The following is a 23,372-nucleotide window of genomic DNA, read 5'->3' as shown; positions in this document are numbered from 1 at the left end:
ATCACGTGACCTCACCCACCCCCACAGAGAATTGGACATTGGATGAATCTCGACATAACGGGGAGTTATACCTTGAGGACTTGTGATCCAATAAAGAAACTTCGCATGGAAGCCTTGGTAGAGTTTGCCTGACTGTCTTTATATTCAGCCAACAATTTAAAGACAGAACGGTGAAAATGCAGTTATCTCCATCCCATAATGACGCTGCTGGGGTCCACCTCCCACGGCTCCTGGGCTTCATAGGTGAGGGGAGAAACGATGGAAGTTTCTTTGACTTTGAACGTTACATAAAGTGGAATTCATTCCACCGGGCGGGCTTTAGATCCGGAGTCCCTCCCGAGGGTGTCACACACCCCGAAATCACCCTAAACTTTATTGGGTGGGTTTGGAACCCTGGACAGGGGAATCTCCCACCCACCCCTCACCCCGGGGTGGGAACTTCCTTACAAAGGGGGACTTGCTAATTACACACACACACAGAGAGAGAGAGACAGACAGACAGACACAGACACCTCAAAATGCAAAACCCGGAATTTTTTGCACCGTCTGCTTCGCTTCCTTGCTGCAAACGCTGAAAACTCTTCGGTCAGGGACGGAGGAGGGATCCTATCTTAGAATGCGCACGGCCCTAGCGCCATGCACACTTGACAAGCTGATCAGCTGAAAGGACGAAGAAATGAAGGCCTTTGATCAGCTGATCGGAGGCTTTCTTTCTTTTTTTAGAACCGGTCCAAACCAGTAATAAACCACCACGGGTCAGGGGTCCATAACCCCCACCCCCTCAGACCGCTGCCCCGGATCGCGCCCCGATCCGTTCGGAACCGGGCCGTCGAAAGCAACGAGCCCTGCCATGCGTTCACAAAGCTGGGGAAAGTTTGGTTTGGGTATTTTACCGGAAATATACAGTAGAGAATGGAAATACTTGATTGTAAAACGTTATTAACGGCACCTAGAATTGTATTTGCTAAAAATCGGGGAAAATGAGAAAATAACCAAATGCCGGAAGAAGTTATGAGGAAAAAGAATGGAATGCGCTGAAATGAGTAAATTGATCTTTGAAATTAGAGAACGAGAAGACAAGCAATATTACAAGATGTGGGGTTTATTTCACCAAGGGTTAGATTAAAAAATATGAATAAAATGAAATATTTTAGAGAATTTTACAAGATAAGGATAATAGAATTATAGAGAATATAACATACGGATGTATTATTATTGGATGGATTTATGATGAGGTAATGAATGTTATAATATAAATTAATCTAAACGATAGATAGATAGAGATGATAGACATAAATGATAGATATAGCTAGATATAGAGATAGATAAAGATCGATGATAGATAGATATAGATGATAGATAGATAAAGATGATAGATAGATAGGTATAGATAGATAGGTATAGATATAGAGATATAGATGATAGATAGATAAAGATGATAGATAGATAGATAGACAGATAGAGATAGATGATAGACATAAATGATAGATATAGCTAGATATAGAGATAGATAAAGATTGATGATAGATAGATATAGATGATAGATAAAGATGATAGAAAGATAGGTATAAATAGATAGCTATAGATATAGAGATAGATAGAGATATAGTTGATAGATATAGGTTATAAATAGATAATCAATGATTGATAGATATAGATCGATGATAGATATAGATCGATGATAGATAGATATAGATGATAGTGAGAGAGAGAGAGAGAGAGTCCCTAGACGCCAAGAGGAACCTACGTGCCAAATTTCAAGTTTGTAAGCTTTATGGTTCTGGAGATTTTGTGATGATGCGTGAGGGGTCTTTCCCTTTTTATATATATATAGAAAGATGAGAGAAGGAGGGGAGAGAAGGAAGGAAGGTGGGCACAGCCTTATGTTGAGGATAACAAAGCCCATATTGCACATCTCCCAAAAGCGACCAAGTGGGGTCGGCATACTCACGGAGCTGTAGAGGTAGCCCTCGGCATTCATGGCGACATATTGTCCGGACGTGGTACTCTGGATGGCGACTACTCGGAGCCCCACAGGAATCAGGTTGAAGAAGGCTGTGGGGTGGGGAGAGAAGGAGGGGGAGGGGGTCAGTGGGTGAAATTCGAACCCATAACCGGGTGCAAATGAATTTAATTTAATTCAGGTGACCGGCCCCCAATCTCATCAAGTGACTCAGGGGGCCGGGGGGGGGGGGAGGACACAACATTTCAAAGATAACAATTCCAATAGGGGTTGTCCTCGACTTACAGCCGCCGCCTAGCTCAATCGTGGCTAAGGAAGGTAGACGTTTTGACTCAGTCTTTTGTCTACCGTGGCTAAGTGATCTGCCGCAAAATGTCGTTCCGGGAGAGTTTGCCAGTCGTTTATAAGTGAACTGGGGCTTCCCTGTGGACGTCATTGGACAGTCGTAAAAAAAAGGGGGTCACATGATTTTCACACACACACACACACACACCACACCACCCCCAGGAAGGCCGCAACTGTCATCAATCCGAGTCACTGGCCGAGCTTCCGAATTTTGAACCTGTGACTGCGGGGACAGTGCCAGTGCCGTTGAACTTAGAACGGTTGCTAAACGAATGGTTGTTAAGTGAAGGACTGCTTTGCCATGTCATTCCGTCCACCCTTCTTTCTGGTCTCATGTATTCCAGCGGCGGCGGTCAAAAAAAGTCAAGATGGCCGCCAGGAAGCCAGAAGGAGAAATCGTTTTGATGGACATCCCAGGTTTGCAACGTCCAGGGAGGGCAGGAGGGTCTGCCATCTTGACTTTTTTGACCTCCTGGAGATGGGGAGGGAGTGGCAGGTGAGGAGACCCATCCCGAGGAGGGGAAGGGGAGGAAGGCATCTCCCAGGTGTGCCGTATGGCCCTTATTTGGGGGGAGAGAACCGCTTGTGGGTGGCCAGGCAGCTGCGAAAAGCGGGACAGGACCGGGGTGTCGGGACGGGCCACGTGCCTAAACAGACACCGGCCTGCCAGACGGGACTGGCAGAGATCATCCATCACAGCCACGCGTCCTCTTTCTTTCCTCCCGCTGGGGAGGGAGAGAGCGGGAGCGGGACACAGAAAGCGACCCAAAAGCCTGCAGACTAGGAAGGGGCAGGGTCTTCGGAGTAAGGCTGGGGTCCCCCCCGGCTCCTTCCACTGGCCAGAGGCGGACCGTTGGAGCAGAGCAACAAAGCTAAAAGGGATCTTACAGGTCATCTAGTCCAACCCTCCCCCAAGGGGGCTCGGAGGAAAGAAGTCGAGGGAGGGGGAAGCAGGGGACCCCGAGAGAGAAAGGGGGGAGGGAGAGACCCCCCCGGGTGGTGTGGGGGGTTGAGGCCGCGCTTACTGAACCCGCTGCCGTCCTCCCGGGTGCCCTCGATGCTGCCATCCGGGTGCGCCTGCAGGTAGAAGCCGTGCCGGCAGAAGAGTTTGGTGATGATGCCCTTCAGCTGCGGATCTGCGGGGCGGGGGGAAGGGAAGCGTGGAATTGGGAGGGGGCGAGAGAAGAAGAAGAGAAAGGGAGGGGGCGGTGAATGAAAGCCCGGACCTCTTGCGAGGCGCTTCTCCCACCCACCCCACCCCCGCAACCAACGCGGCACCCTCCGAGGCCTTTCAGAGCCGCGGCAACCTTCCCTGAAGTCCTGGACAGGCGGGGTGGGCGAGATGGGAGTTGTGGCGCCAACACCTCCGGGAAGGGTCGCTTGGACAGGGGTGCAGGAAGAGGGCAGGTGGGCAGGTGAGCCTCTCCAAACTTGACCTCCTCCCCCACCCCGCCCCCCAAAAAATAAAGGCGAGGGGAAGGGGGAAGGAAGAAAAGTGAGGAGGAGGAGGAGGAAGGAAGATTAAAAAGGATTAAAAAGAAGAGAGGGAGGGAGGAAAGAGAGAGGAAGGAAGGAATGAAAAAAGAGGGAGGGAGGAAAAGGAAGGAAGGAGAGAAGGAGGGAGGGAGGAAAAGAGGAGGGAGGGAGGAAGGAAAGGAGGAAGAAAAGCGATGAGAAGGAGAAGGAAGATTAAAAGGGATGAAAAAGAAGAGAGGAAGGGAGGAAAAAGAGAGGAAGGAAGGGAAAAGAGGGAGGGAGAGAAGAAAAAGGGAAGGAAGGAAGGAGAGAAGGAGGGAGGAAAGGAGGGAGGGAAGGAAGGAAGGAAGGAAAGAAGGAGGGAGGGAGGGGAGGAGGAGGGAGGGAGGGAGGAAAGGAGGAGGGAGGAAGGAAAGTGAGGAGAAGGAGAAGGAAGGAAGATTTAAAGGGATTAAAAAGAAGAGAGGGAGGGAGGAAAGAGAGGAAGGAAGGAATGAAAAGAAGAGGGAGGGAGGAAAAAGGGAGGGGAGAAAAAGGAAGGAAGGAGAGAAGGAGGGAGGGAGGAAAGAGGAGGGAGGGGAGGAAGGAAAGGAGGAAGAAAAGCGATGAGAAGGAGAAGGAAGATTAAAAAGGATGAAAAAGAAGAGAGGAAGGGAGGAAAAAGAGAGGAAGGAAGGGAAAAAAGAGGGAGGGAGGGAAGAAAAAAGGAAGGAAGGAAGGAGGAGGAGGGAGGGAAGGAGGAGGGAGGGAAGGAAGGAAGGAAAAAGAGGAAGGAAGGAAAAAAGGGGGAGGTGGAAAAGTGATGAGAAGGAAGGAAGTTTAGTAAGTAAAGAAGGAAGGAAGGAAGGAAAAAGAGAGGAAGGAAGGAAAGAAGGAACTGATGGACTCCAACGCCCACAATTCCCCAGCCAGCTTCGCTTAAGACTTCAACTCTCTTTGCCTGCTTACTCTCTTCTTGTCCTTTTCTCTGCTCCAGGCAGTAGGAGAGGAGAAAATATATATATATATATTTGGATTTTTCTCATAGCCGCCATGAAAAAAAACCCCTTTTAAGGACATCACTATCTGGAAAGTTCCCCTTTTTCCCTTGGCAAGCTCTTCCTTTTTTCTCTTTTTCGCTCTCCTACCGCGTCCTTCTCCCGTTCTCCTTTTTGACAGGCCTTGGAAGCAAAGCTAGGATGGCGACCAAAAACGTGGGTTTTAATTTGATGTTATTTTATTTTCCACTCGCCTTCTGGCCCTGGCATCGGAAGGAAGGACCGAAGGCGGCTTTTCGGCAAATTACCTGAAGCTAAGAAAAGGGGGGAAGGTGGGGGCTCTTTTAAACCAGAGATTCTTTCAATCAGCTAATGCGGAGTGAAGGAGGGGGAGGAGGAAGAGGAGGAAGAGGAGAGGAAGGGGGAGGAAGGGAGGGGAAGGAGGAAAGGAGGAAGGGGAGGAAGAGAGGTGAATGAGGAAGAGGAGGAAGGGGAGGAGGAGGAAGGGGAGGAGGGGAGGAGGAAGAGGAGGAAGAGGAGAGGAAGGGGAGGTGGAAGAGGAAGGAGAGAAGGAAGAGAAAGGGGAGGAGGAGAAGAGGAGGGAGGAGAAGGAAGGGAGCAAGAGGAGGAAGGAGAGGGGGAGGAGGAGGGGAGGGAGAAGAGGAGGAAGAGATGAAGGAGGAAGAGGAGGAGGGGAGGAGGAAGAGAAGAGAAGAGGAGGAAGGGGAGAAGGAGGAGGAAGAGGAGGGGGAGGAGGAGGAATGAAGGAGATGAGGAGGAAGGAGAGGATGAGGAGGGGAGGAGGAAAGGGAGGAGGAGGAAGAGGTGCAGGAAAAAGAGGAGAGGGAGGAAGTTGGAGGAAGAGGAGAGAGGGGAGGAAGAGGAGGAGGAGGAGCCAGCTTTCATGCCTAAGGCAGGACTAGAACTCCAATCTCCTGGTGATCGGCCCAGATCACTCAGCCAGCTTTCAAGTCTTAATGTGGGACTAGAACTCCCAGCCCTCCTGATTTCTAGCCTGGGGCCACTGGACCCAGATTCCCCCCAAAAAAAAGCCTGTCCAGAGTGCTATTCTCAACTCTACACCCCTTTTCACGCCAGCTGGTTCTTCCACGGAGGGGACACCACCAACGTCCAGGCTCCCTAGATTTAAGCCCAACCACCCTACCCACTTCCACTCTCTCCCGCCCCCCACGACGGGTTCCCACCCCCACACACACACACACACCTGTCCTTATCCTAACTGCACCCCGTTTCAGGATGGGAGCAAGCCCCCTCCCGGCCTGCGCCATCCATCCGCAAGGACAGTGACATAACCGGGCGTTTGCAAAACCCCTCCCTTAAAATAGTGGAGTAGGGTGTTTGTGTGTGTGTGTGTGTGCGCGCGCGCGCGCGCGTAAGGGGGGGCTCCCGCTTGGAAGGCGGCCTCGTTTCTATTCTCGGGGGAGCAGGGGGTGACCCCGAGGGTGGGACGGGCGGGGCGGGTGGGGGGGCAGGGCTGCAGCCTTCTCAGATCTGCAGCGTCCTAAAGAAACCCGGGGCATTCCCTTCTGTCTGGGTGTTGCAACCCCCCGCCCCCTTCCGCATCTGGAAAGTCAGGTGGAAAAGAAACACACACACACATACACACACACACACACAATTTTCTCCTGTGTATCCCCTGACACGATTTTTCCATCGATTTTTTTTTTTTTCCCCCTTCCTTTCCTTTCCTTGGGGCTCATTGAAACCTGGATGGCGCTGGGGAGGCGGGGGGGCAGGGTTGCACTGCAGTAAATCCTCAGCCACAGGCAGGCCGTCGTGTACAAAGCCTGGGGGAGGGGAGGGGAGGGGGAGGAGGGAGGAGGAGGGATAAAGCACCATATCTGCACTCGCTTTTCTCAGGATCTCTCCGACTTTTCTTGGGCCTCCCTTCTTCTTCCCCAGATTAAAAAAATGGGGAGAGGGGTGGATTGGGGGGAGGGGAAGAACGCTTCCTCCTCCCCCTCTCTCCCTCCCCCACGCCGCCGGACCCCAAAACCCGAGCACTTTTGAAGGCCCCTCCTTCCATCTCCAACCCAGCAAAACGAGGAGAGGTCAAAAGTTAGTGCGATTTGGCGTTTCGGAGGAGCTCGAAGGAGGTGGTGCAACCCAGGGGTGCAAACACCCCACACACATACCCCAGCCGGCCTACCTGCTTGGAATGTTCCCCCAACTCCCGGCCTGCCTGTGCCCCTCCCTCTCCTCCCCTCCGCCTGGCACGCGGCAGCTGCAGTGGCCGGGAGAGCTTTCTCGCACGCTACAAGGTTACCCACTCGAGACAGGCGGGGGCTGCTGGGAACAGGGGGTGGGGGGGACAGTTGGAATCTGGACTTGAAGGAAGCCCCCCTCCCACCTCCGCCCCCAACCCACCCAGCCTTGATGGATGGACAGAGGGAGCGAGGCAGGAGGCCGACTCAGGACGTGGGAGCGCGCTCGCGCTCAGGTGTTGGGTTTCTTTCTGGACCCGCTAGCTCTCAGAGACAACCCCCCAGGGCGTGGGGAGAGGCAAAATCAAGCAGGATTTGTGGGGCGGAGGTCTCAAGCTTCCACGTCCCCCCTTCTTATAAGGAAGAAGGGAGGAGAGTCCCCTCAGAATGCAAGGATGAAGGCGCTTGCAAAGACCTTTGGGGACATTGAGCGCAGAAGGGCGACCTAGGGAGAAGGGGGCTGGAAGGGGGTGCAGGTTTGGGGACCTCCCCACCCCACCCGCCCATGGGCCCGGTGGCCTATGGCGGGGTGGGGGTGGGGAGGAAAGAAACTGCCCTGCTGTATAATTTTAAAACCTTGGAGAAGGTAAAGGCGCACGCCAAGAGCGCAGCTGCGATGGAAAACGAAGGGCAAGGGAACTCAGTGGGGAGTTGCACGCTGCGGTGGGGATTGCGGGGAGGGGAGGAGATGGGGAAGGGCATGGCCGAGCGCGGGGCGGAGAGCATCCTTCCTTTCGCAACGTATATATTCTCTCTTTTTTTTATAATCCCTTCCCCTCCCGTATCTAACGGTGCCCGTTTATCCTTTAAATATACACGGAACGATTTGGCTTCCTTCCTCCAAATTATTTCTACGGCTCGGATTTAGTAGCGGGGACGCGTGTTTGCGGTGGGGAGGGAGGGAGGGAGGGAAATAACCGTAGGGTAAGGGGCGCGTTAAGAAAAGAACAACGGCGTTGGGGAGGAGCGGCCGTTAAGCCCCAGCAACCGAGGTTCCCCAGCCTCTTTGAGTAAATCTGTAGGAAGGGCGAAGTCGCGTTTTATCCTGGCGGCTGACTTGGAGGGCAGGGTTCGGGGGTGGGTGGGGTGGGCTGCCTCCCCTCCCCACAGCCCCGCCTGAGTCACGCTGGGAAGGAAGGAAGGGCTGCCGCGCTCGGCAAAAGGCGCTTGGCCCCCGTCCCAGGCGTCGTCGGGTTTCCACCTCCGAAATCCCTCCCGCGTCAAACGGCAAATTAAACGAGGCTCTTTTCCGACAGGCGGCGAGGGAGCCTCGCTTGGCCTCATAAATAAATTTATTCCCGGCAATAAAAAACGCCTCGTTTCTCTCTCTCCTTCTCCAGATCGCAACTCGCAATTTCCAATTGCCGCTCAGGCGGAAGGGCGGGAGACGCCGGCTCTCAGGAAGCCCCCTCGGAGGTTTCCCACGGCGGGGGTCGCCGCGGAGCCCTAACATCCCCCCTCTTTCCCCAAATCCATCCCCCCGCCCACAAGTTACTAGCATTTCTAGGAAGCTGTGCGTAATCAAACGGAAAAGCGCTTCGCTTTTTATTTTTAGCTAACCCGGATTAGGTGGGGCCGGTTTCTGGGTTTCCCTCTCCCGGGGGAGCAAGGCAGGGTTTGGGGTTTGGCGGAGTGGGTCGCCGCAGAGCCCCTGCCCACTCTCAGCCTCCCCCACTCTCCAAATCTCCCCAAGTGGAGCATTTCTGCGTAATTCAATCGAAAGGCGCTTCGCTTTTTGTGGGGGAGGCTGCCCCGGATTAGGTGGGGCCGGTTTGTGGGACGGGAGGGGGTTTTCCCTGGGGGAGCAAGGGTAGAAGAGTCCCCGGGGTTGGTACGTGGGGAGGGGAGAGCAATCACTAGGGCGGTAACGGCAAGGAGAGAAAGCCGGTTGGGTGGAGGCGGTGAAAATTCGGTGAAGCGCGCTCCACCGGCTCAAGGTGCCCTCCCTGGGGTGAAATTAAAGGGGTGGGGGCGACCTGGGCGGGACCCCGAGCCGGTAGATCGGGAGAGGGGGCAGGAACTAGGACTTCCCCAAAGGGTCCCCCTTAACCCTCCCCCTCTCCGGGGGAAGACGAGGCGCCGGGGCTTCTCTAAGCGCGTAATTGCGCCGCGCGGGGAGGGAGGGGGCAGGGAGGGGGACCCGGGGTGGGGGAGGGAACGGAGAGTTGGGTCTCCGGTGCCAGGACGGGGAGGGCATCGCGCCCCTCTCCCTCGCTGTCCGCACACCGCCCGCGTCGGCTGTTCGCAAATAGACTGCGCTGGGCTATGGAGGCCCCACTTCCGACTCATATTCTTCTTCCTTCTCCTCTCCTCCTCTTCCTCTTCTTCTTTCTCTTTCCTCCCCGCCCCCGTTCCCTCCTCCTCCTCCTTTTCCCACCTTTTCCCCTTCCTTCCTCTCCTTCCCTCCTCTTCCTCCTCTTCTTCCTTCTCCTCCTCTTCCTTCCTTCTCTTTCTGTTCATCCTCTCTTCTCCCCCTCCTTTTCCTCCCCTCTTCCTCCTTCTCCTCTCCCGCTCTTCCTCTTCGACCCTCTCCCCCTCCCTCCTCTTCTCCCCCACTTTCTCCTCCTCCTCTTCCTCTTTTCTTCCTCTTCTCCTGCTTCCTTTCCTTCTTCGGCTCATCCTCTCCTTCCTCCATCTCACCTTCTTCTCCTTCTTCTCTTCTATGCTCTTCCTCCCCTCCTCCTCTTCCTCCTCCTCCCGTCCTCCCCTCTCTCTCCCTCCTCTTCCTCCTTCCTTTCCTTCTCCTTCTGCTCCTTCCCTCCTCCTCTTCCTTCTTCTCTTCCTCCTCCTCCTCCCTTTCTTCTCTTTCTGTGCCTCCTTTTCCTCCCCTCTTCCTCCTTCTCCCCTCCTCCCCTCTCTCTCCCTCCTCTTCCTCCTTCCTTTCCTTCTCCTTCGGCTCCTTCCCTCCTTCTCTTCCTCTTCCTTCTTCTCTTCCTCCTCCTCCTCCCTTTCTTCTCTTTCTCTTCCTCCTTTCCTCTTCATCCTCTTCTTCCTCCTTCTCCCCTCCTCCCCTCTCTCCCTCCTCCTTCTCCTCCCTCCTCTTCCTCACCTCCTCTTCCTCCCTCTCCCTCCTCCTCCTTCCCCCTACTCCTCCAGTTCACCCAGTTTTCTCCATCGCTGCCCCTCCCCCAAGCCCTCCCCCCTTTCTCACAGCCTTCGTACCCCCTCTTCCTCTCCCCTCCCCCTCATCACCAAAGGTGCTCTAACCATTTATAGGAGGGGGACAGGATCGGGAGGGTCCAGATTAAACGCAATCTCTTTGTTGACCTGTCCATTGTATTTTTTTTTAAAGAATCAGAGTCGGCGCGGGACCCAAGAGGTCATCCAGTCCAACCCCGCAGGATTGAGGGCCTCAGCTAACATCCTGGCCTCATGTTAGCCCGCAGCATTTAAAACCCTCTCTAGGCCAGCTGGCTAATTCTGGTGGTCATTATGGGATGCAACGGTGGGGAGGGAGGGGGTGTCCCTATGAATCGGACCCCACTGGGAAAGGGGGCGGAGCATAACAGACGCCTTCATACGGTTTGTTTTAACCCCTTCCAGGTAGGGCAGCAGTCGGCAACTCGAAGCTCCGGAGCCACATGCAGCTCCGGAGCCTCTGCTAGGGTTCCGTCGCTCAAAATAGGGGGTCACAACCACCGACGTGCGACGCCTGGCCCGGCTGGCAATTTTGATCCTACCCCCACCCCCCCGGTAGGTTTTTGTGACTCCCGGCATTTCATTTTCTGTGGTGAAATAGGATCCAAATCAACCGCCGACTCCTGTGGTAGGCAATCGGGGCATTTTTAGTTCTGGCCTTACAACGGCTTGTTTAGTGACCGGTCCAACTTCCAAAACAGCCTGGAAAATCATGACTTAGGATGTATTTTGAGGGGGTTGTCACACTTAACGACCATGGCGGTCTTTCCCCACACGGTCACGGGATCAAGATTCGGACACTTGGCAACTTGGCCTCGTATTTATGACAGTGGCAGCGTCGCTCTCCTTCCCCCTCCCCCCCCGGGGATCCCCTTGTGCGACCTTCAGAGGAGCAAAAGTCAATGGGGAAAGCTGGATTCACTTAACGGCCGTGTGGCTGACTTAACAAGGGCAGGGATTCACTTAACGATGGGCACCGAGGAAGCCGCACAACGGGACAAAGCTGCCTTCACTTTGCTTAGCCACAGAAATGGGCGGGGTGGGGGGGCTCGGCTGCGCCATAAGTCAAGGACTACCTGAATTCCAGCAGATTTAAGTTCTCTGTAATTGACTTAACAACGGCGGTGGTCGCTATTTGGAAAATAACTATTTGTTCCACTTGGAACACCGGAAGACGGGTGGACTTCAACTCCCAGAATTCCCCAGTCAGCACAATCAATTATGGGAGTTGAAGTCCTCCCATCTTCAAGGGGCCACAGGGAATTATGGGAGTTGAAGTCCTCCCATCTTCAAGGGGCCGCAAGGGATTCTGGGAGATGGAGTCCTCCCATCTTTAAGGGGCCGCAGGGAATTATGGGAGTTGAAGTCCTCCCATCTTCAAGAGGCCACAGGGGATTCTGGGAGTTGAAACTGTCAAACTCTAAACTGGTGCGGTCGCTAAGTGAATCGCGCCCAAATTTTGCAAACTGCCCCCACCCCCACCCTGGCCTGGGTCACAAAAAAAATCACACAGTCATCCTGAATATCAATCTGGACTTCGGATCTGTCAGATTTAGATCAGCAGAGTCGAGAAGGGCCTTGGGCGGTCATCTAGTCCAACCCCGCATTCCCCACAACCCGCCCCAGACCCTCCTTATCCCTTTTCTGACAGGCGGCAGTCCTGCTTTGCTTGAGGGGAAGATCGCAAACAGGGATCACGTAACGCAAGGACGCTGACAGCGTCATAAGTACGGGGCGGGTTGCTAGGGGCCTCCAAATCACTTGCCCGGTGACGGTCGTAAGGGAGAGGACTGCTCCCTACTCCCGTTTTTGTTGCGCACAAATTGTAACTTGGAACTTTGCAAACTTACAACCTTGCCAGCCACACAAACTAAGAGCAACCTTTGTGGTTCACGAACCTGGTTCCCCCCAAAAATGGTTGAAAATTCTCCTGGTAATTGGCCCAAAGTCACCCAACCGGCTTTCATGCCTAAGGCGGGACTAGAACTCCCATTCTAGTGATTGGCCCAAAGTCACCCAATCAGCTTTCGTGCCTAAGGCGGGACTAGAACTCCCATTCTCCTGGGGATTGGCTCAAAGTCACCCAGCTGGCTTTCATGCCTAAGGCGGGACTAGAACTCCCATTCTAGTGATTGGCCCAAAGTCACCCAATCAGCTTTCGTGCTAAGGCGGGACTAGAACTCCCATTCTCCTGGTGATTGGTCTAAAGTCACCCAGGTGGCTTTCCTGCCTAAGGTGGGACTAGAACTCCCTGTCTCCTGGTGATTGGCCCAAAGTCACCCAGCTGGCTTTCCTGCCTAAGGCGGGACTAGAACTCCCATTCTCCTGGGGATTGGCCCCAAGTCACCCAGGTGGCTTTCGTGCCTAAGGCGGGACTAGAACTCCCTGTCTCCTGGTGATTGGCTCAAAGTCACCCAGCTGGCTTTCATGCCTAAGGCGGGACTAGAACTCCCATTCTAGTGATTGGCCCAAAGTCACCCAATCAGCTTTCGTGCCTAAGGCGGGACTAGAACTCCCATTCTCCTGGTGATTGGTCTAAAGTCACCCAGCTGGCTTTCCTGCCTAAGGTGGGACTAGAACTCCCTGTCTCCTGGTGATTGGCCCAAAGTCACCCAGCTGGCTTTCCTGCCTAAGGCGGGACTAGAACTCCCATTCTCCTGGGGATTGGCCCCAAGTCACCCAGGTGGCTTTCGTGCCTAAGGCGGGACTAGAACTCCCAGTCTCCTGGTGATTGGCTCAAAGTCACCCAGCTGGCTTTCCTGCCTAAGGCGGGACTAGAACTCCCATTCTCCTGGGGATTGGCCCCAAGTCACCCAGGTGGCTTTCGTGCCTAAGGCGGGACTAGAACTCCCTGTCTCCTGGTGATTGGCTCAAAGTCACCCAGCTGGCTTTCCTGCCTAAGGCGGGACTAGAACTCCCATTCTCCTGGGGATTGGCCCCAAGTCACCCAGCTGGCTTTCATGCCTAAGGCGGGACTAGAACTCCCTGTCTCCTGGTGATTGGACCAAAGTCACCCAGGTGGCTTTCGTGCCTAAGGCGGGACTAGAACTCCCATTCTCCTGGGGATTGGCCCCAAGTCACCCAGGTGGCTTTCATGCCTAAGGCGGGACTAGAACTCCTGTCTCCTGGTGATTGGACCAAAGTCACCCAGCTGGCTTTCCTGCCTAAGGCAGGACTAGAACTCCCATTCTCCTGGGGATTGGCCCCAAGTCACCCAGGTGGCTTTCGTGCCTAAGGCGGGACTAGAACTCCCTGTCTCCTGGTGATTGGCTCAAAGTCACCCAGCTGGCTTTCCTGCCTAAGGCGGGACTAGAACTCCCATTCTCCTGGTGATTGGCCCAAAGTCACCCAGCTGGCTTTCATGCCTAAGGCGGGACTAGAACTCCCTGTCTCCTGGTGATTGGACCAAAGTCACCCAGGTGGCTTTCGTGCCTAAGGCGGGACTAGAACTCCCTGTCTCCTGGTGATTGGCTCAAAGTCACCCAGCTGGCTTTCCTGCCTAAGGCGGGACTAGAACTCCCTGTCTCCTGGTGATTGGACCAAAGTCACCCAGGTGGCTTTCGTGCCTAAGGCGGACTAGAACTCCCTGTCTCCTGGTGATTGGCTCAAAGTCACCCAGCTGGCTTTCATGCCTAAGGCGGGACTAGAACTCCCTGTCTCCTGGTGATTGGACCAAAGTCACCCAGGTGGCTTTCGTGCCTAAGGCGGGACTAGAACTCCCTGTCTCCTGGGGATTGGCTCAAAGTCACCCAGCTGGCTTTCCTGCCTAAGGCGGGACTAGAACTCCCTGTCTCCTCGCTAGGCCAAGCTGGCTCTGGCCCCAAAACTCCCCCGAACTCATTCCTGGCTCCAAACGCATCCCATTCGACCCCCAGCCTCCTCCTCCTCCCCCCTTTCGCAGGCCACGGGGATGGGACAAGGCCTGCTGCCATCCCCGCCCGGCCCCTGGCAGCCCGTCTCAGTCGCCCGGAACTCCATGGTTGACCGGCTGTTGCCGTGGCTGCGTGCCCAGATCAATCTCTGCCTGCCTCTCTCCCCCCCCGCCCCCCACACCCGTCCCCTCCATCTGTGCTTGGTGACAAGGGCCGAGCGAAGGCCCCCCCCCTCCCTTGTGCCACCGCCCGACGGAAACACACGAGCCAAGGATCGCACACCCAGCGGGGCCCGGCTGGCACCGAGCGTTGCGCCGCCCGTCGTCTCCCTCGGCCCCAAAGGGGTTGCCCCACTTCTGGCTGAGCAGGGCAGGAGGAAGGCATTGCGGCAGGGACCGCAGAGATTTTGTGCCACCGAGGAACGCCTGGGTGTCTACGGGGAGAGAAAGGGAAGGGATGGAGGAAGGAAGGAAGGAAGGAAGGAAGGGAGGGAGGAAGGGAGGGAGGGAGGGAGGGAGGGAGAGAGAGAGAGAAAGAAAGAAAGAAAGAAGGAAGGAAGGAAGGAAGGAAGGAAGGAAGGAAGGAAGGAAGGAAGGAGGAAGGAAGGAAGGAAGGAAGGAAGAAAGAAAGAAAGAAAGAAAGAAAGAAAGAAAGAAAGAAAGAAAGAAAGAAAGAAAGAAAGAAAGAAAGAAAAAAGAAGGAAGGAAGGAAGGAAGGAAGGAAGAAAGAAAGAAAGAAAGAAAGGAAGGAAGGAAGGAAGGAGGAAGGAAGGAAGGAAGGAAGGAAGGAAGGAGGAAGGAAGGAAAGAAGGAAGGAAGGAAGGAAGGAAGGAAGGAAGGAAGGAAGGAAGGAAGGAAGAAAGAAAGAAAGAAAGAAAGAAAGAAAGAATACCAGAGTTGGGAAGGGACCTTATAGGTCTTCACACCCCGTGTGTGTGTGTGTGTGTGTGTGTGTGTGCGTGCGTGTGTGTGTGTGTGTGTGTGTTTGCCCTCCGTTTGGGCTCTCCTTCATTCTAACCTGAGCTGTGTCCTTCCGGGGGTGGGTGGGGGGCATTTATTTATTTTTTTGCCCTTGCCACTCCCTGACCAGATGTGGCCCAGATTTTCCACCCCCTCCCTCTCTTCCCCATCCTAGTTTGATCCCGGTCTGTTCAGCATCCTCCGTGTGCGTGTGTGTGTGTGTGTGTGTGTGTGTGTGTGCGCGTGTGTGTGTGTGTGGATTATCTGCTGACAGGCTGGCTAAACCCAAAGTGCCCTTCCTTACGTAATTCCTTTCCAATAACTTGGCTGAAATTGGGGGAGATTGCGGGGGAGGGGTCTGTTCAAAAGCAGCACCGTCCCAGAAGTCTTTTCCCCTCCCCTCCCCCAACCCCACTACCCGATTTGTTTTATTTATTTATTTTATTTTGCCAAGCGATTATAAGATAAGAGGTATAAGTGAGAACATAGTTATGAATATATGGATACGAATAAGAAAAATAAAAAAGAAACCATAGGACAGGGACGGTAGGCACGTTGGGGCGCTTATGCAGGCCCCCCTACACACCTCTTTGGAAAGGGGTGAGGTCCCTAGTAGACAGTCTAAGGTTAAAAGTTTTTGGGGTTTGGGGAAGGAACCCCAGAGTCAGGTAGAGTATTCCAGACATTGACCGCTCTGTTATTGCTGAAGTCGTATTTCCTGCCATCGAGTTTGGTGCAATTAACCTTGCGTGTGTATCTATGGTGTGCTCTTGTGTTGTTGTGCTTGAAGCTGGAGTATTCACTGACAGGTAGGACGTTGCAATGTTTTCTATACTCTAGTTAGTAGTGTGATATTACCAGAGAAAAAAGCTACGTAGGATTAGGAGGTTCACTACTCTTAATGTCTTTTTGACTCTGCAGGAAAACCCACCAAGCCAGGAAATAGATGTCAAGCCCCCCCCACCTTCCTCCTCCTCCTCCTGCTTCTGTTTTCCTGATCCACCCCCTCCTCACCCAGAAGGGCAGGGGTTTTTTGGGGGGGGGGGGGATTGGGGAAGGAGCGCGTCCATTGGTAACAAGGGCTTCCTCTCCCTCCCAAACCTTTTTCTTAGCCCCTTCCCCTATTTCCTCCCAAAGAGAAATAAATTGAGGCTTTCAAAGAAGAGACTGGACTGCCCTCAGTCAGAAATGGTGTAAGGTCTTCCGCTTAGGGTGGCTGGGTGGGTTGGACTAGATGACCTCCAAGGGTCCCTTTCCAACTCATTATTCTGTTATTCAGGAATTTGTGGGAGCTTCATCCCTGCAGGATTTTCAAGAAGAGATTGGACTGCCGCTTGTTTAGAAATGATGTAGGGTCTCCGATTGGGCAGGGGTTGGGGGTTGGACTAGATGACCTCCAAGGGTCCCTTCCAACTCATTATTGTATTATTCAGGAATTGTGGGAGCTTTTCTGCAGGATTTTCAAGAAGAGATTGGACTGCCGTTTGTTTAGAAATGATGTAGGGTCTCCCGATTGGGCAGGGGTTGGGGGTTAGACTAGATGACCTCCAAGGTCCCTTCCAACTCTGGTGTTTTATATTCAACGGAAGTTGCCTTCGGAAGTTGTGGGATCTTCGTCTTTGGAGGCTTCTTCAAGAAGAGACCGGACTCCTATCTGTCAGAAATGGTGTAGGGTCTCCTCTTGGGCGGAGGGGGTTGGACTGGATGACCTCCAGGGTCCCTTCCAATTCTGGTGTTCTATATTCAAGGGAACAGAAGTGGCCTTCGGAAGTTGTGGCAGCTTCATCCCTGGAGGCTTTCAAGAAGAGGCTGGACTGCCATTGGTCAGAAATGCTGTAGGGCCTCCCGCTTGGGAAGGAGGGGGGGTTGGACTAGATGACCTCCAAGGTCCGTTCCGACTCTGTTAAAGCTGTTATTATCTGTTAAAATTGCATTTGGGGGAGGGAGGTTCAGAAAAGCCGAGCCGAGCCGAGAAGTTTTTTCTTTTCTTACAGAAGCTTTTGTCTAAGCGTCTCTCACCCTGACCTTCCCAACCGAGGGGCCTGAAGCTCGGAACGTCCCCAGGCCACCTTTGGGGTTTAACAGATAATCAGATTTGGAAGGGACCTTATAGGTCATCTAGTCCACCCCCAGCCCAGACGGGAGATCCTACCCCATTTCTGAAAGAAAGGAGAGAAAAGGAAGGGATGGAGGAAGGAAGGAAGGAAGGAAGGAAGGAAGGAAGGGAGAGAGAGAGAGAGAGAGAGAGAGAGAGAGAGAGAGAAAGAAAGAAAGAAAGAAAGAAAGAAAGAAAGAAAGAAAGAAAGAAAGAAAGAATACCAGAGTTGGGAAGGGACCTTATAGGTCATCTAGTCCAACCCCCCCCACCCAAGCAGGAGACCCTACCCCATTTCTGAGGCCAAGCTGGTCCTCGTCTCCAGGCTGCCCTCATGCAAAAATGAGGGTTGCCCCCTCCTGGGTTGGGGGGTTGTCTTTGGATGACGAAATGCTCTTTCTGCAGATCGGAACGCAACGTCTCCGTGGAGAGATGGGGGGTGGAGGAAAGGGGACCACTCAGAGATGAATCTTGCCTGGGGTGGTGATGGGAGGAGGGTTGAAGCCTCAGCGGGAGGGGTGGGGAGGGGTCTTCACCACAGGCCCTTCAAGGGAGACGTCCCTCGGGGTGGTGCCCCCGTGGGTGGGTGGGGGCCGGTGTGCCCCTCCCCTACCACTCCACCCCATCTCCCCTTTTTCGAACGTGTGGGGATGTCAAACCCCCACCTGTGCCTGGATTCTAATATTTAGGGGGAAAGGGTTTCCTCTTCCTGTTTTGCTATAGAGTCCAGCTGGATTTCTCCCCCTTCCCAGACTGATGGTGTTACCTAGTTGGGTGGTGAAACGTCTGCAAGAAAACCACCAAGCTCCGAAAGCATCTTCCTCCCTCCCTTCCTTCCTTCCTTCCTTCCTTCCTTCCTTCCTTCCTTCCTTCCTTCCTTCCTTCCTTCCTCCCTCCTTTCCTTCCTTCCTTCCTTCCTCCCTCCCGTTCCCTTCCTTCCTTCCTTCCTTCCTCCCATCTTCCTTCCTTCCTCCCCTTCCTTCCTTCCTTCCTTCCTTCCTTCCTTCCTTCCTTCCTTCCTCCATCCCTCCCTCCCTCCCTCCCCTCCTTCCTTCCTTCCTTCCTTCCTTCCCTCCCTCCCTCCCTCCCTCCCTCCCTTCCTTCCTTCCTTCCTTCCCTCCCTTCCTTCCTTCCCTCCCTTCCTTCCTTCCTTCCTTCCTTCCTTTCCTCCCTCCTCCTCCTCTCCACAAACCCCTCTCCCTTCTAGCACTGATGATGTAACCTAGTTGGGTCATGGAACGTCTGCAAGGAAACCACCCAGCTCAGAAGCATCTATTTTCCTTCCTTCCTTCCTTCCTTCCCTCCCTCCCTCCTCCTCCTCTCTGCAACCCCCCTCTCCCTCCTAGCACTGATGATGTTCTCTAGTTGGTTCACGAAACGTCTGCAAGAAAACAACAAGGGAGCCCTTTTCTTTCAACCCTGAGCTACAACTGTTCTCCTTTAATTTGGTAGTTTCCAACCCGGCCGAATCCCATGGGCCTTCCAGAGGTTCAACAGACCTTCCTTTCCCCCACCACCACCACAATGCCTGATTCCCATCAGAACCCCCCCACTTGGGGCCATGGCTGCTCACCCAGGGACCTTGAGCTCCCAACAGGAAATGCAGCCTTGGGGGGAGACTAAGGGGAGACCCCCACCCATCCTTTTCCCCCACCCCCCTTGGCAAACGGGCCAGGTCCCCAGAGGAGGATGGGGGGGGCTAATCAGCCTTCCTGGTGGTCCCTCCCCCTCCGGAGGAGGAGAAGCAGAGGGGGGTCGTGGCAGTGCCCACAATCGCCCCCCCAGCGGCTGAGCCAGAGTTCCCCTTAGAGACCTTTAAAATTAATAGCCATTCTGGCTCTCTCTCTCTCTCTCTCCCAACACCTGAAAGGGCTCCAGGTGCCCCCCCCTCGTCCCCCAACCACCCATCACTTAAGGGTTATTTATCTGGAGTTTTTCTGCTGAGCCAGCTGGCTGGACCCTCAAGCGGACGGCAAGCTTGGAGAAGGGGAGGAGGCGGGGGGAGGAGGAGGGGGAAAGGAAGGGAGGGAGGGAGGGAGGAAGGAAGGAAGGAAGGAAGGAAGGAAGGAAGGGAGGAAGGAAGGAGGGAGGGAGGGAGGGAGGAGGGAGGGAGGGAGGGAGGAAGGAAGAGAGGGAGGGAAGGAGGGAGGGAGGAAGGGAAGAAAGGAAGGAAGGAAGGAAGGAAGGAAGGAAGGAAGGGAGGGAAGGAGGAAGACAAGAAAGGAAGGAAGGAAGGAGGGAGGGAGGGAGGAAGGAAGGAAGGAAGGAAGGAAGGAAGGGAGGAAGGAAGATGCTTCTGAGCTTGGTGCTTTCCTTGCAGACATTTCATGACCCAACTAGGGAACATCATCAGTGCTAGAAGAGAGAGGGGTTTGTGGAGAGGAGGAGGAGGAGGGAGGGAGGGAGGGAGGAAGGAAGGAAGGAAGGGAAGAAAGGAAGGAAGGAAGGAAGGAAGGAAGGAAGGAAGGAAGGAAGGAAGGAAGGAAGGAAGGAAGATGCTTCTGAGCTGGGTGCTTTCCTTGCAGACGTTTCATGACCCAACTAGGGAACATCATCAGTGCTAGAAGGGAGAAGGGTTTGTGGAGAGGAGGGGGAGGAGAAGGAGGAGGAGGACTCAAGGGGGATTCCAGAAACTGGAAGGAGGGAAGGAGAGAGGGAGGAAGAAAGGAGACAGAGAAAGGGTAGAAAAAGAAGGAAATGGGAAGGAAGGAAACAGGAAGGAGGGAGGGAGGGAGGAGAGAAAGGAAGGAAGGAAGGAAGGAAGGAAGGAAGGAAGGAAGGAAGGAAGGAAGGAAGGAAGGAGAAAAGGGATAGAAGGACAGGAGGGAGGAAATAGGAAAGAAGGAAGGAAGGAAGAGAATAGGGAGGAAGAAGGAACTGAGAGAAGGAGGGAAGGCAGGAAAGAAGGGAGGAATGGAGGGACGCAAGGGAGGGAGGAAGGAAGGAAGAAGGGAGTGAGAGAAGGAAGAAGGGAGTAAGAAAAGGAGGGAAAGGAGGAAAGAAAGGAGGGATGTAAGGAAAGGAATGAAGGAAGGAAGGAGTGTGAAAGGGATGGAAAGAAGGAAAGACGTGCAGGAGGAAGGGAGGGAAGAAAAAAAGGAAAGACAGGAAGGAGGGAGAAAAGGAAGGAAGAAGGGAGGGAAGGAAGGAAGGAAGGAGGGAGAGGAAGGAAGGACGGAGAGAAGGATGGAAGGAAGGAAGAAAATTCAGAGAAAGGACCCAACCATGACCGGCCAGGCAACCTAGAGACCATCCAAACCTTTTCTCCATTTCCTGGAAGGGTAAATGAGTAAAGAGACCCCCACACACACACACTAACTGTGGCAGGAAGGGTCTTCCAGAGTTTTCCACGGGAGTGCAAATGCCCACAACAGGTGTGAAGGCCCCACCTGCCCACCCACCCTTGAAAACACAACCCCCAGTTGGGAAATAATCCACCTCCGACTAAGCGTCCCAAATGCCCAAACCCCAAGTCCTGCTCAGTGACCAACCCCGCCCCCCCCCCGACAAAAACGGCACAAAACGGTGAATCCAATCTTGGATCCGTATTCGGGTTGTCTTTACACACAAACACACACAAACACAGACACACAGACACAGAGCTCTCTTGCAAAAAGACACTTGGCCCACAGGGGGCACCGCAGACGCACACACACTTCTCATGCACCCACACCCCAAATCGAAAACTTTTGTGGCACCCCACAAAAGGGGCATTCGTAAGAATATATATATATATATATCTTGTCCACCGCAACACACAACCACTCAATCCCACCCCGCTTCCTACACCCCCACCCCCACATAACGGACACTGCCAGGCCATGGTGGCCTGGGGGACCCCTAACCTTGGTGGACTTCAACTCCCAGAATTCCCCATTCAACCATCCCTGTTGTCATCCCCCCTCCTCCTCCCTAGAGTGGAGCGATTGCAGAGGAAGGGATGACAAGAGAGGAAGCAGGTAGAGAGAGTTGAAGTCTTAGCGAAGCTGAATGGGGGAATTCTGGGAGTTGGAGTCCTCCAGGCTTAAAGGGGCAGAGGTTGGAGACCCCTGCCCTAAAGGGGAGAGACCGCAGAGAGAGGGATGACAAGAGAGTAAGCGGCCAGAGAATTGGAAGTCTTAGTGAAGCTGGCTGGGGGGAATTCTGGGAGTTGAAGTCCACAAGTCTTAAATCAGGAGTCCCCAACCTTGGCCACTTTAAGCCTGGTGGACTTCAACTCCCAGAATCCCCCATTCATCCATCCCTGTTGTTCTTTTTTCCCTCCTCCTCCTTCCTAGAGTGGAGCGATTGCAGAGGAAGGGATGACAAGAGAGGAAGCAGGAAGAGAGAGTGGAGGTCTTAGCGAAGCTGGCTGGGGGAATTCTGGGCGTCGGAGTCCGCCAGGTTTAAAAGGGGCCAAGGTTGGAAAACACCCCCCCCCCTTTAATCCATTGAAACCCAACTAGATGGAGCACCCCCTACAGGTGACCCTTGGAAAGGGCCTCGGGGCTTTCTCCACTCTTGGACAGCGCCCCCTGCTGGTGGCCCCTGGAGAAAAGCAAAACCCACCGTCACCTTTAAGCATCCTGGCCGCATCCTCACCACCCACCTGGGACCCCCTCCCTTTCGGCCCTCCCGCCTGCTCCCCTCCCCAGTTCACTCACCTGGGGGCTTCTCCAACCGGCCTTTCCTACCCCCGCAGAGCCGGACTTTGGAAATGAGGATTAAAAGCTGTTTCTGGCATAAGGATTTGGTCCCTCGTGGGCAGACTTTCCTCTGGGTGGAAACCGGCCGGCTGGCGACCGGATCGCGGATCTCCCGTTTCTGCCGGATCAGGGAGCTGGCTAAGGCGGCCATGCCTCGCCCCATCCGGAGGGGCTGGGGGACGCTGGCACGCTCTGGGGGCCTCCTTTCCTCCTCCTCCTCCTCTCCCTCCTCCTCCTCTTCTTCCTCCTTTTCCTCTCCTCCTCTCCCTCCTCTTCTTCCTCTTTCACTACCTTTTCTTCTCTTCCTCCTCCTCCTCTCCCTCCTCCTCTCCCTCCTTCCTCTTTGTCTACCTCTTCTTCTTCCTCCTCTTCCTCTCCTCTCTTCAGCTACCGAGACCCATCAGCTCGTCGGAACGATGCGCCCCCCCTGCTCTTTTCCTTCCCGCCTGCGGGTGTGGGGGGTTAAAGTCGGGCAGCCGAGCGCAGATACCCCCTCACCTCCCCAAAAGCCGGCTTTAGAGGGGCGCCGAGGGCCCGCGGCTCCCCGTCGCCTTCCTGCCCCCGCGATCCGGGCCACGCCGGGAAGCCCTTCCCCGATCCTTCCAAGCCGGCGGCTGCCGCCTCTCGGTTCAAACCGGGCGGAGGAACAGCAGGAGAAGGCGCCCGCCTGCCCTCCATCCATGCGGCGTCCGCTGCGCTGCGCTGCGCTGCGCAGGGGCTGGCGAGGCCAAGGCCGGCGGAGACCCTGGCGCGTCCTTCAAGAGAGGGGCCGGGAGGGAAGGCAGGCGAGCGAGGGACCCTCGCCAAGCTGGGTGTGCCAGGAAGGCGCTGGCGCTCCGGTGGCGCTGCCAGCCTGCGAGCCAAGGAGCAGCTGCGAGGGAGGGAGGGAGGGGAGGGGAGAGAAGGGAGGAGGGTGGCCGGAAAGGAGGAGGAGGAGGAGGAGAAGAAGAAGGACTCCCGCCACACGCCAGCCGGCTTTTGGGGAGGGGCGCGCAGCCCCAAGCCCCGCCGCGGGCGAGCAAGCCCAAGTATTGCAGCCGTTGGGGATGTGCGCTGGGCCACGGCTCCTCTTTTTGTGGGAGGGGCCAAACATATAGGGCGGGGGCACACGCAGCCTGCTTCCCAAGGAGAAAAGCAAATTATTTTGGGGAGGGGGATTCAAACGGCAGAGAGACCCCCCCCCAATCGCTCCGGAGAATAGTGCAAAAAGTCGAGATGGATTTTGGCCACGCGCAAACGGCAGGGGAAGCCTTAAAGGGGAGGGGGGGCCCGAGTCGATGCCCCCACCGAGGAGAGACCCCCGCCCCAAAAGTCGAGATCAAAAGGCGGGGGACGACTGCAGGACGTTGGCAAGTGGGGTGGAATAGCTTCCCCTCGGGAGTGGTGGCAACGCCATCCCTTGAGACTTTCCAGAAGAGGCTGGGCTGCCCTTGGTCACAAATGGGGTACGATCTCCTGCTTGGGCAGAGCCAGGGGGGTGGTGGTGGTTAGACTAGATGACCTCCAAGGGTCCCTTCCGACTCCGTTACGATTCTGTTATTCAGAAATGGTGGGAGCTTCACCATCCCTGGAGGCTTTCAAGAAGAGACATTTGTCAAAAATGGTGTAGGACGGTCTCCTGTTGGGATGGGGGGTTG

General features: G+C 54.7%; 3 protein-coding genes across 3 annotated transcripts in view; 1 reads left to right on the top strand and 2 right to left on the bottom strand.

The window, feature by feature from the left end:
- The window catches only part of NLGN2 (neuroligin 2), a 152,917-nt gene that overhangs the window by 41,621 nt on the left and 87,924 nt on the right, over positions 1-23,372 (top strand).
- Positions 1-23,372, bottom strand: part of LOC113451819 (nucleotidyltransferase MB21D2-like) — a 93,434-nt gene that overhangs the window by 59,935 nt on the left and 10,127 nt on the right. The window lies entirely within an intron of this gene.
- Positions 757-21,987, bottom strand: LOC148124379 (fibroblast growth factor 11-like). The gene is made up of 4 exons (XM_087917113.1): positions 21,694-21,987; positions 3,334-3,444; positions 1,748-2,055; positions 757-864 (listed from the first exon to the last, which is right to left on the bottom strand). The coding sequence occupies exons 1-4, from the start codon at positions 21,896-21,898 to the stop codon at positions 757-759; spliced, it is 732 nt and encodes a 243-aa protein (XP_087773239.1). The 5' UTR covers positions 21,899-21,987.

Source organism: Pseudonaja textilis, chromosome Z, assembly GCF_049901715.1.
Source record: "Pseudonaja textilis isolate UNSWEBS1 chromosome Z, rPseTex1.2, whole genome shotgun sequence".
NCBI classification, from domain to species: Eukaryota; Metazoa; Chordata; class Lepidosauria; order Squamata; family Elapidae; genus Pseudonaja; species Pseudonaja textilis.
This window is presented reverse-complemented; position numbering and strand designations above follow the sequence as displayed.

What these genes read in the sequence shown, in the direction of transcription:
- LOC148124379 (XM_087917113.1), bottom strand. Translation starts at nt 21,898, where the DNA reads ATGGGGCGAGGCATGGCCGCCTTAGCCAGCTCCCTGATCCGGCAGAAA. An exon ending in CCGGTTGGAGAAGCCCCCAG is followed by an intron (nt 3,445 to 21,693) that starts GTGAGTGAACTG and finishes CCCGCCCCGCAG; the next exon opens with ATCCGCAGCTGAAGGGCATC. An exon ending in GGAGGACGGCAGCGGGTTCA is followed by an intron (nt 2,056 to 3,333) that starts GTAAGCGCGGCC and finishes CCCACCCCACAG; the next exon opens with CCTTCTTCAACCTGATTCCT.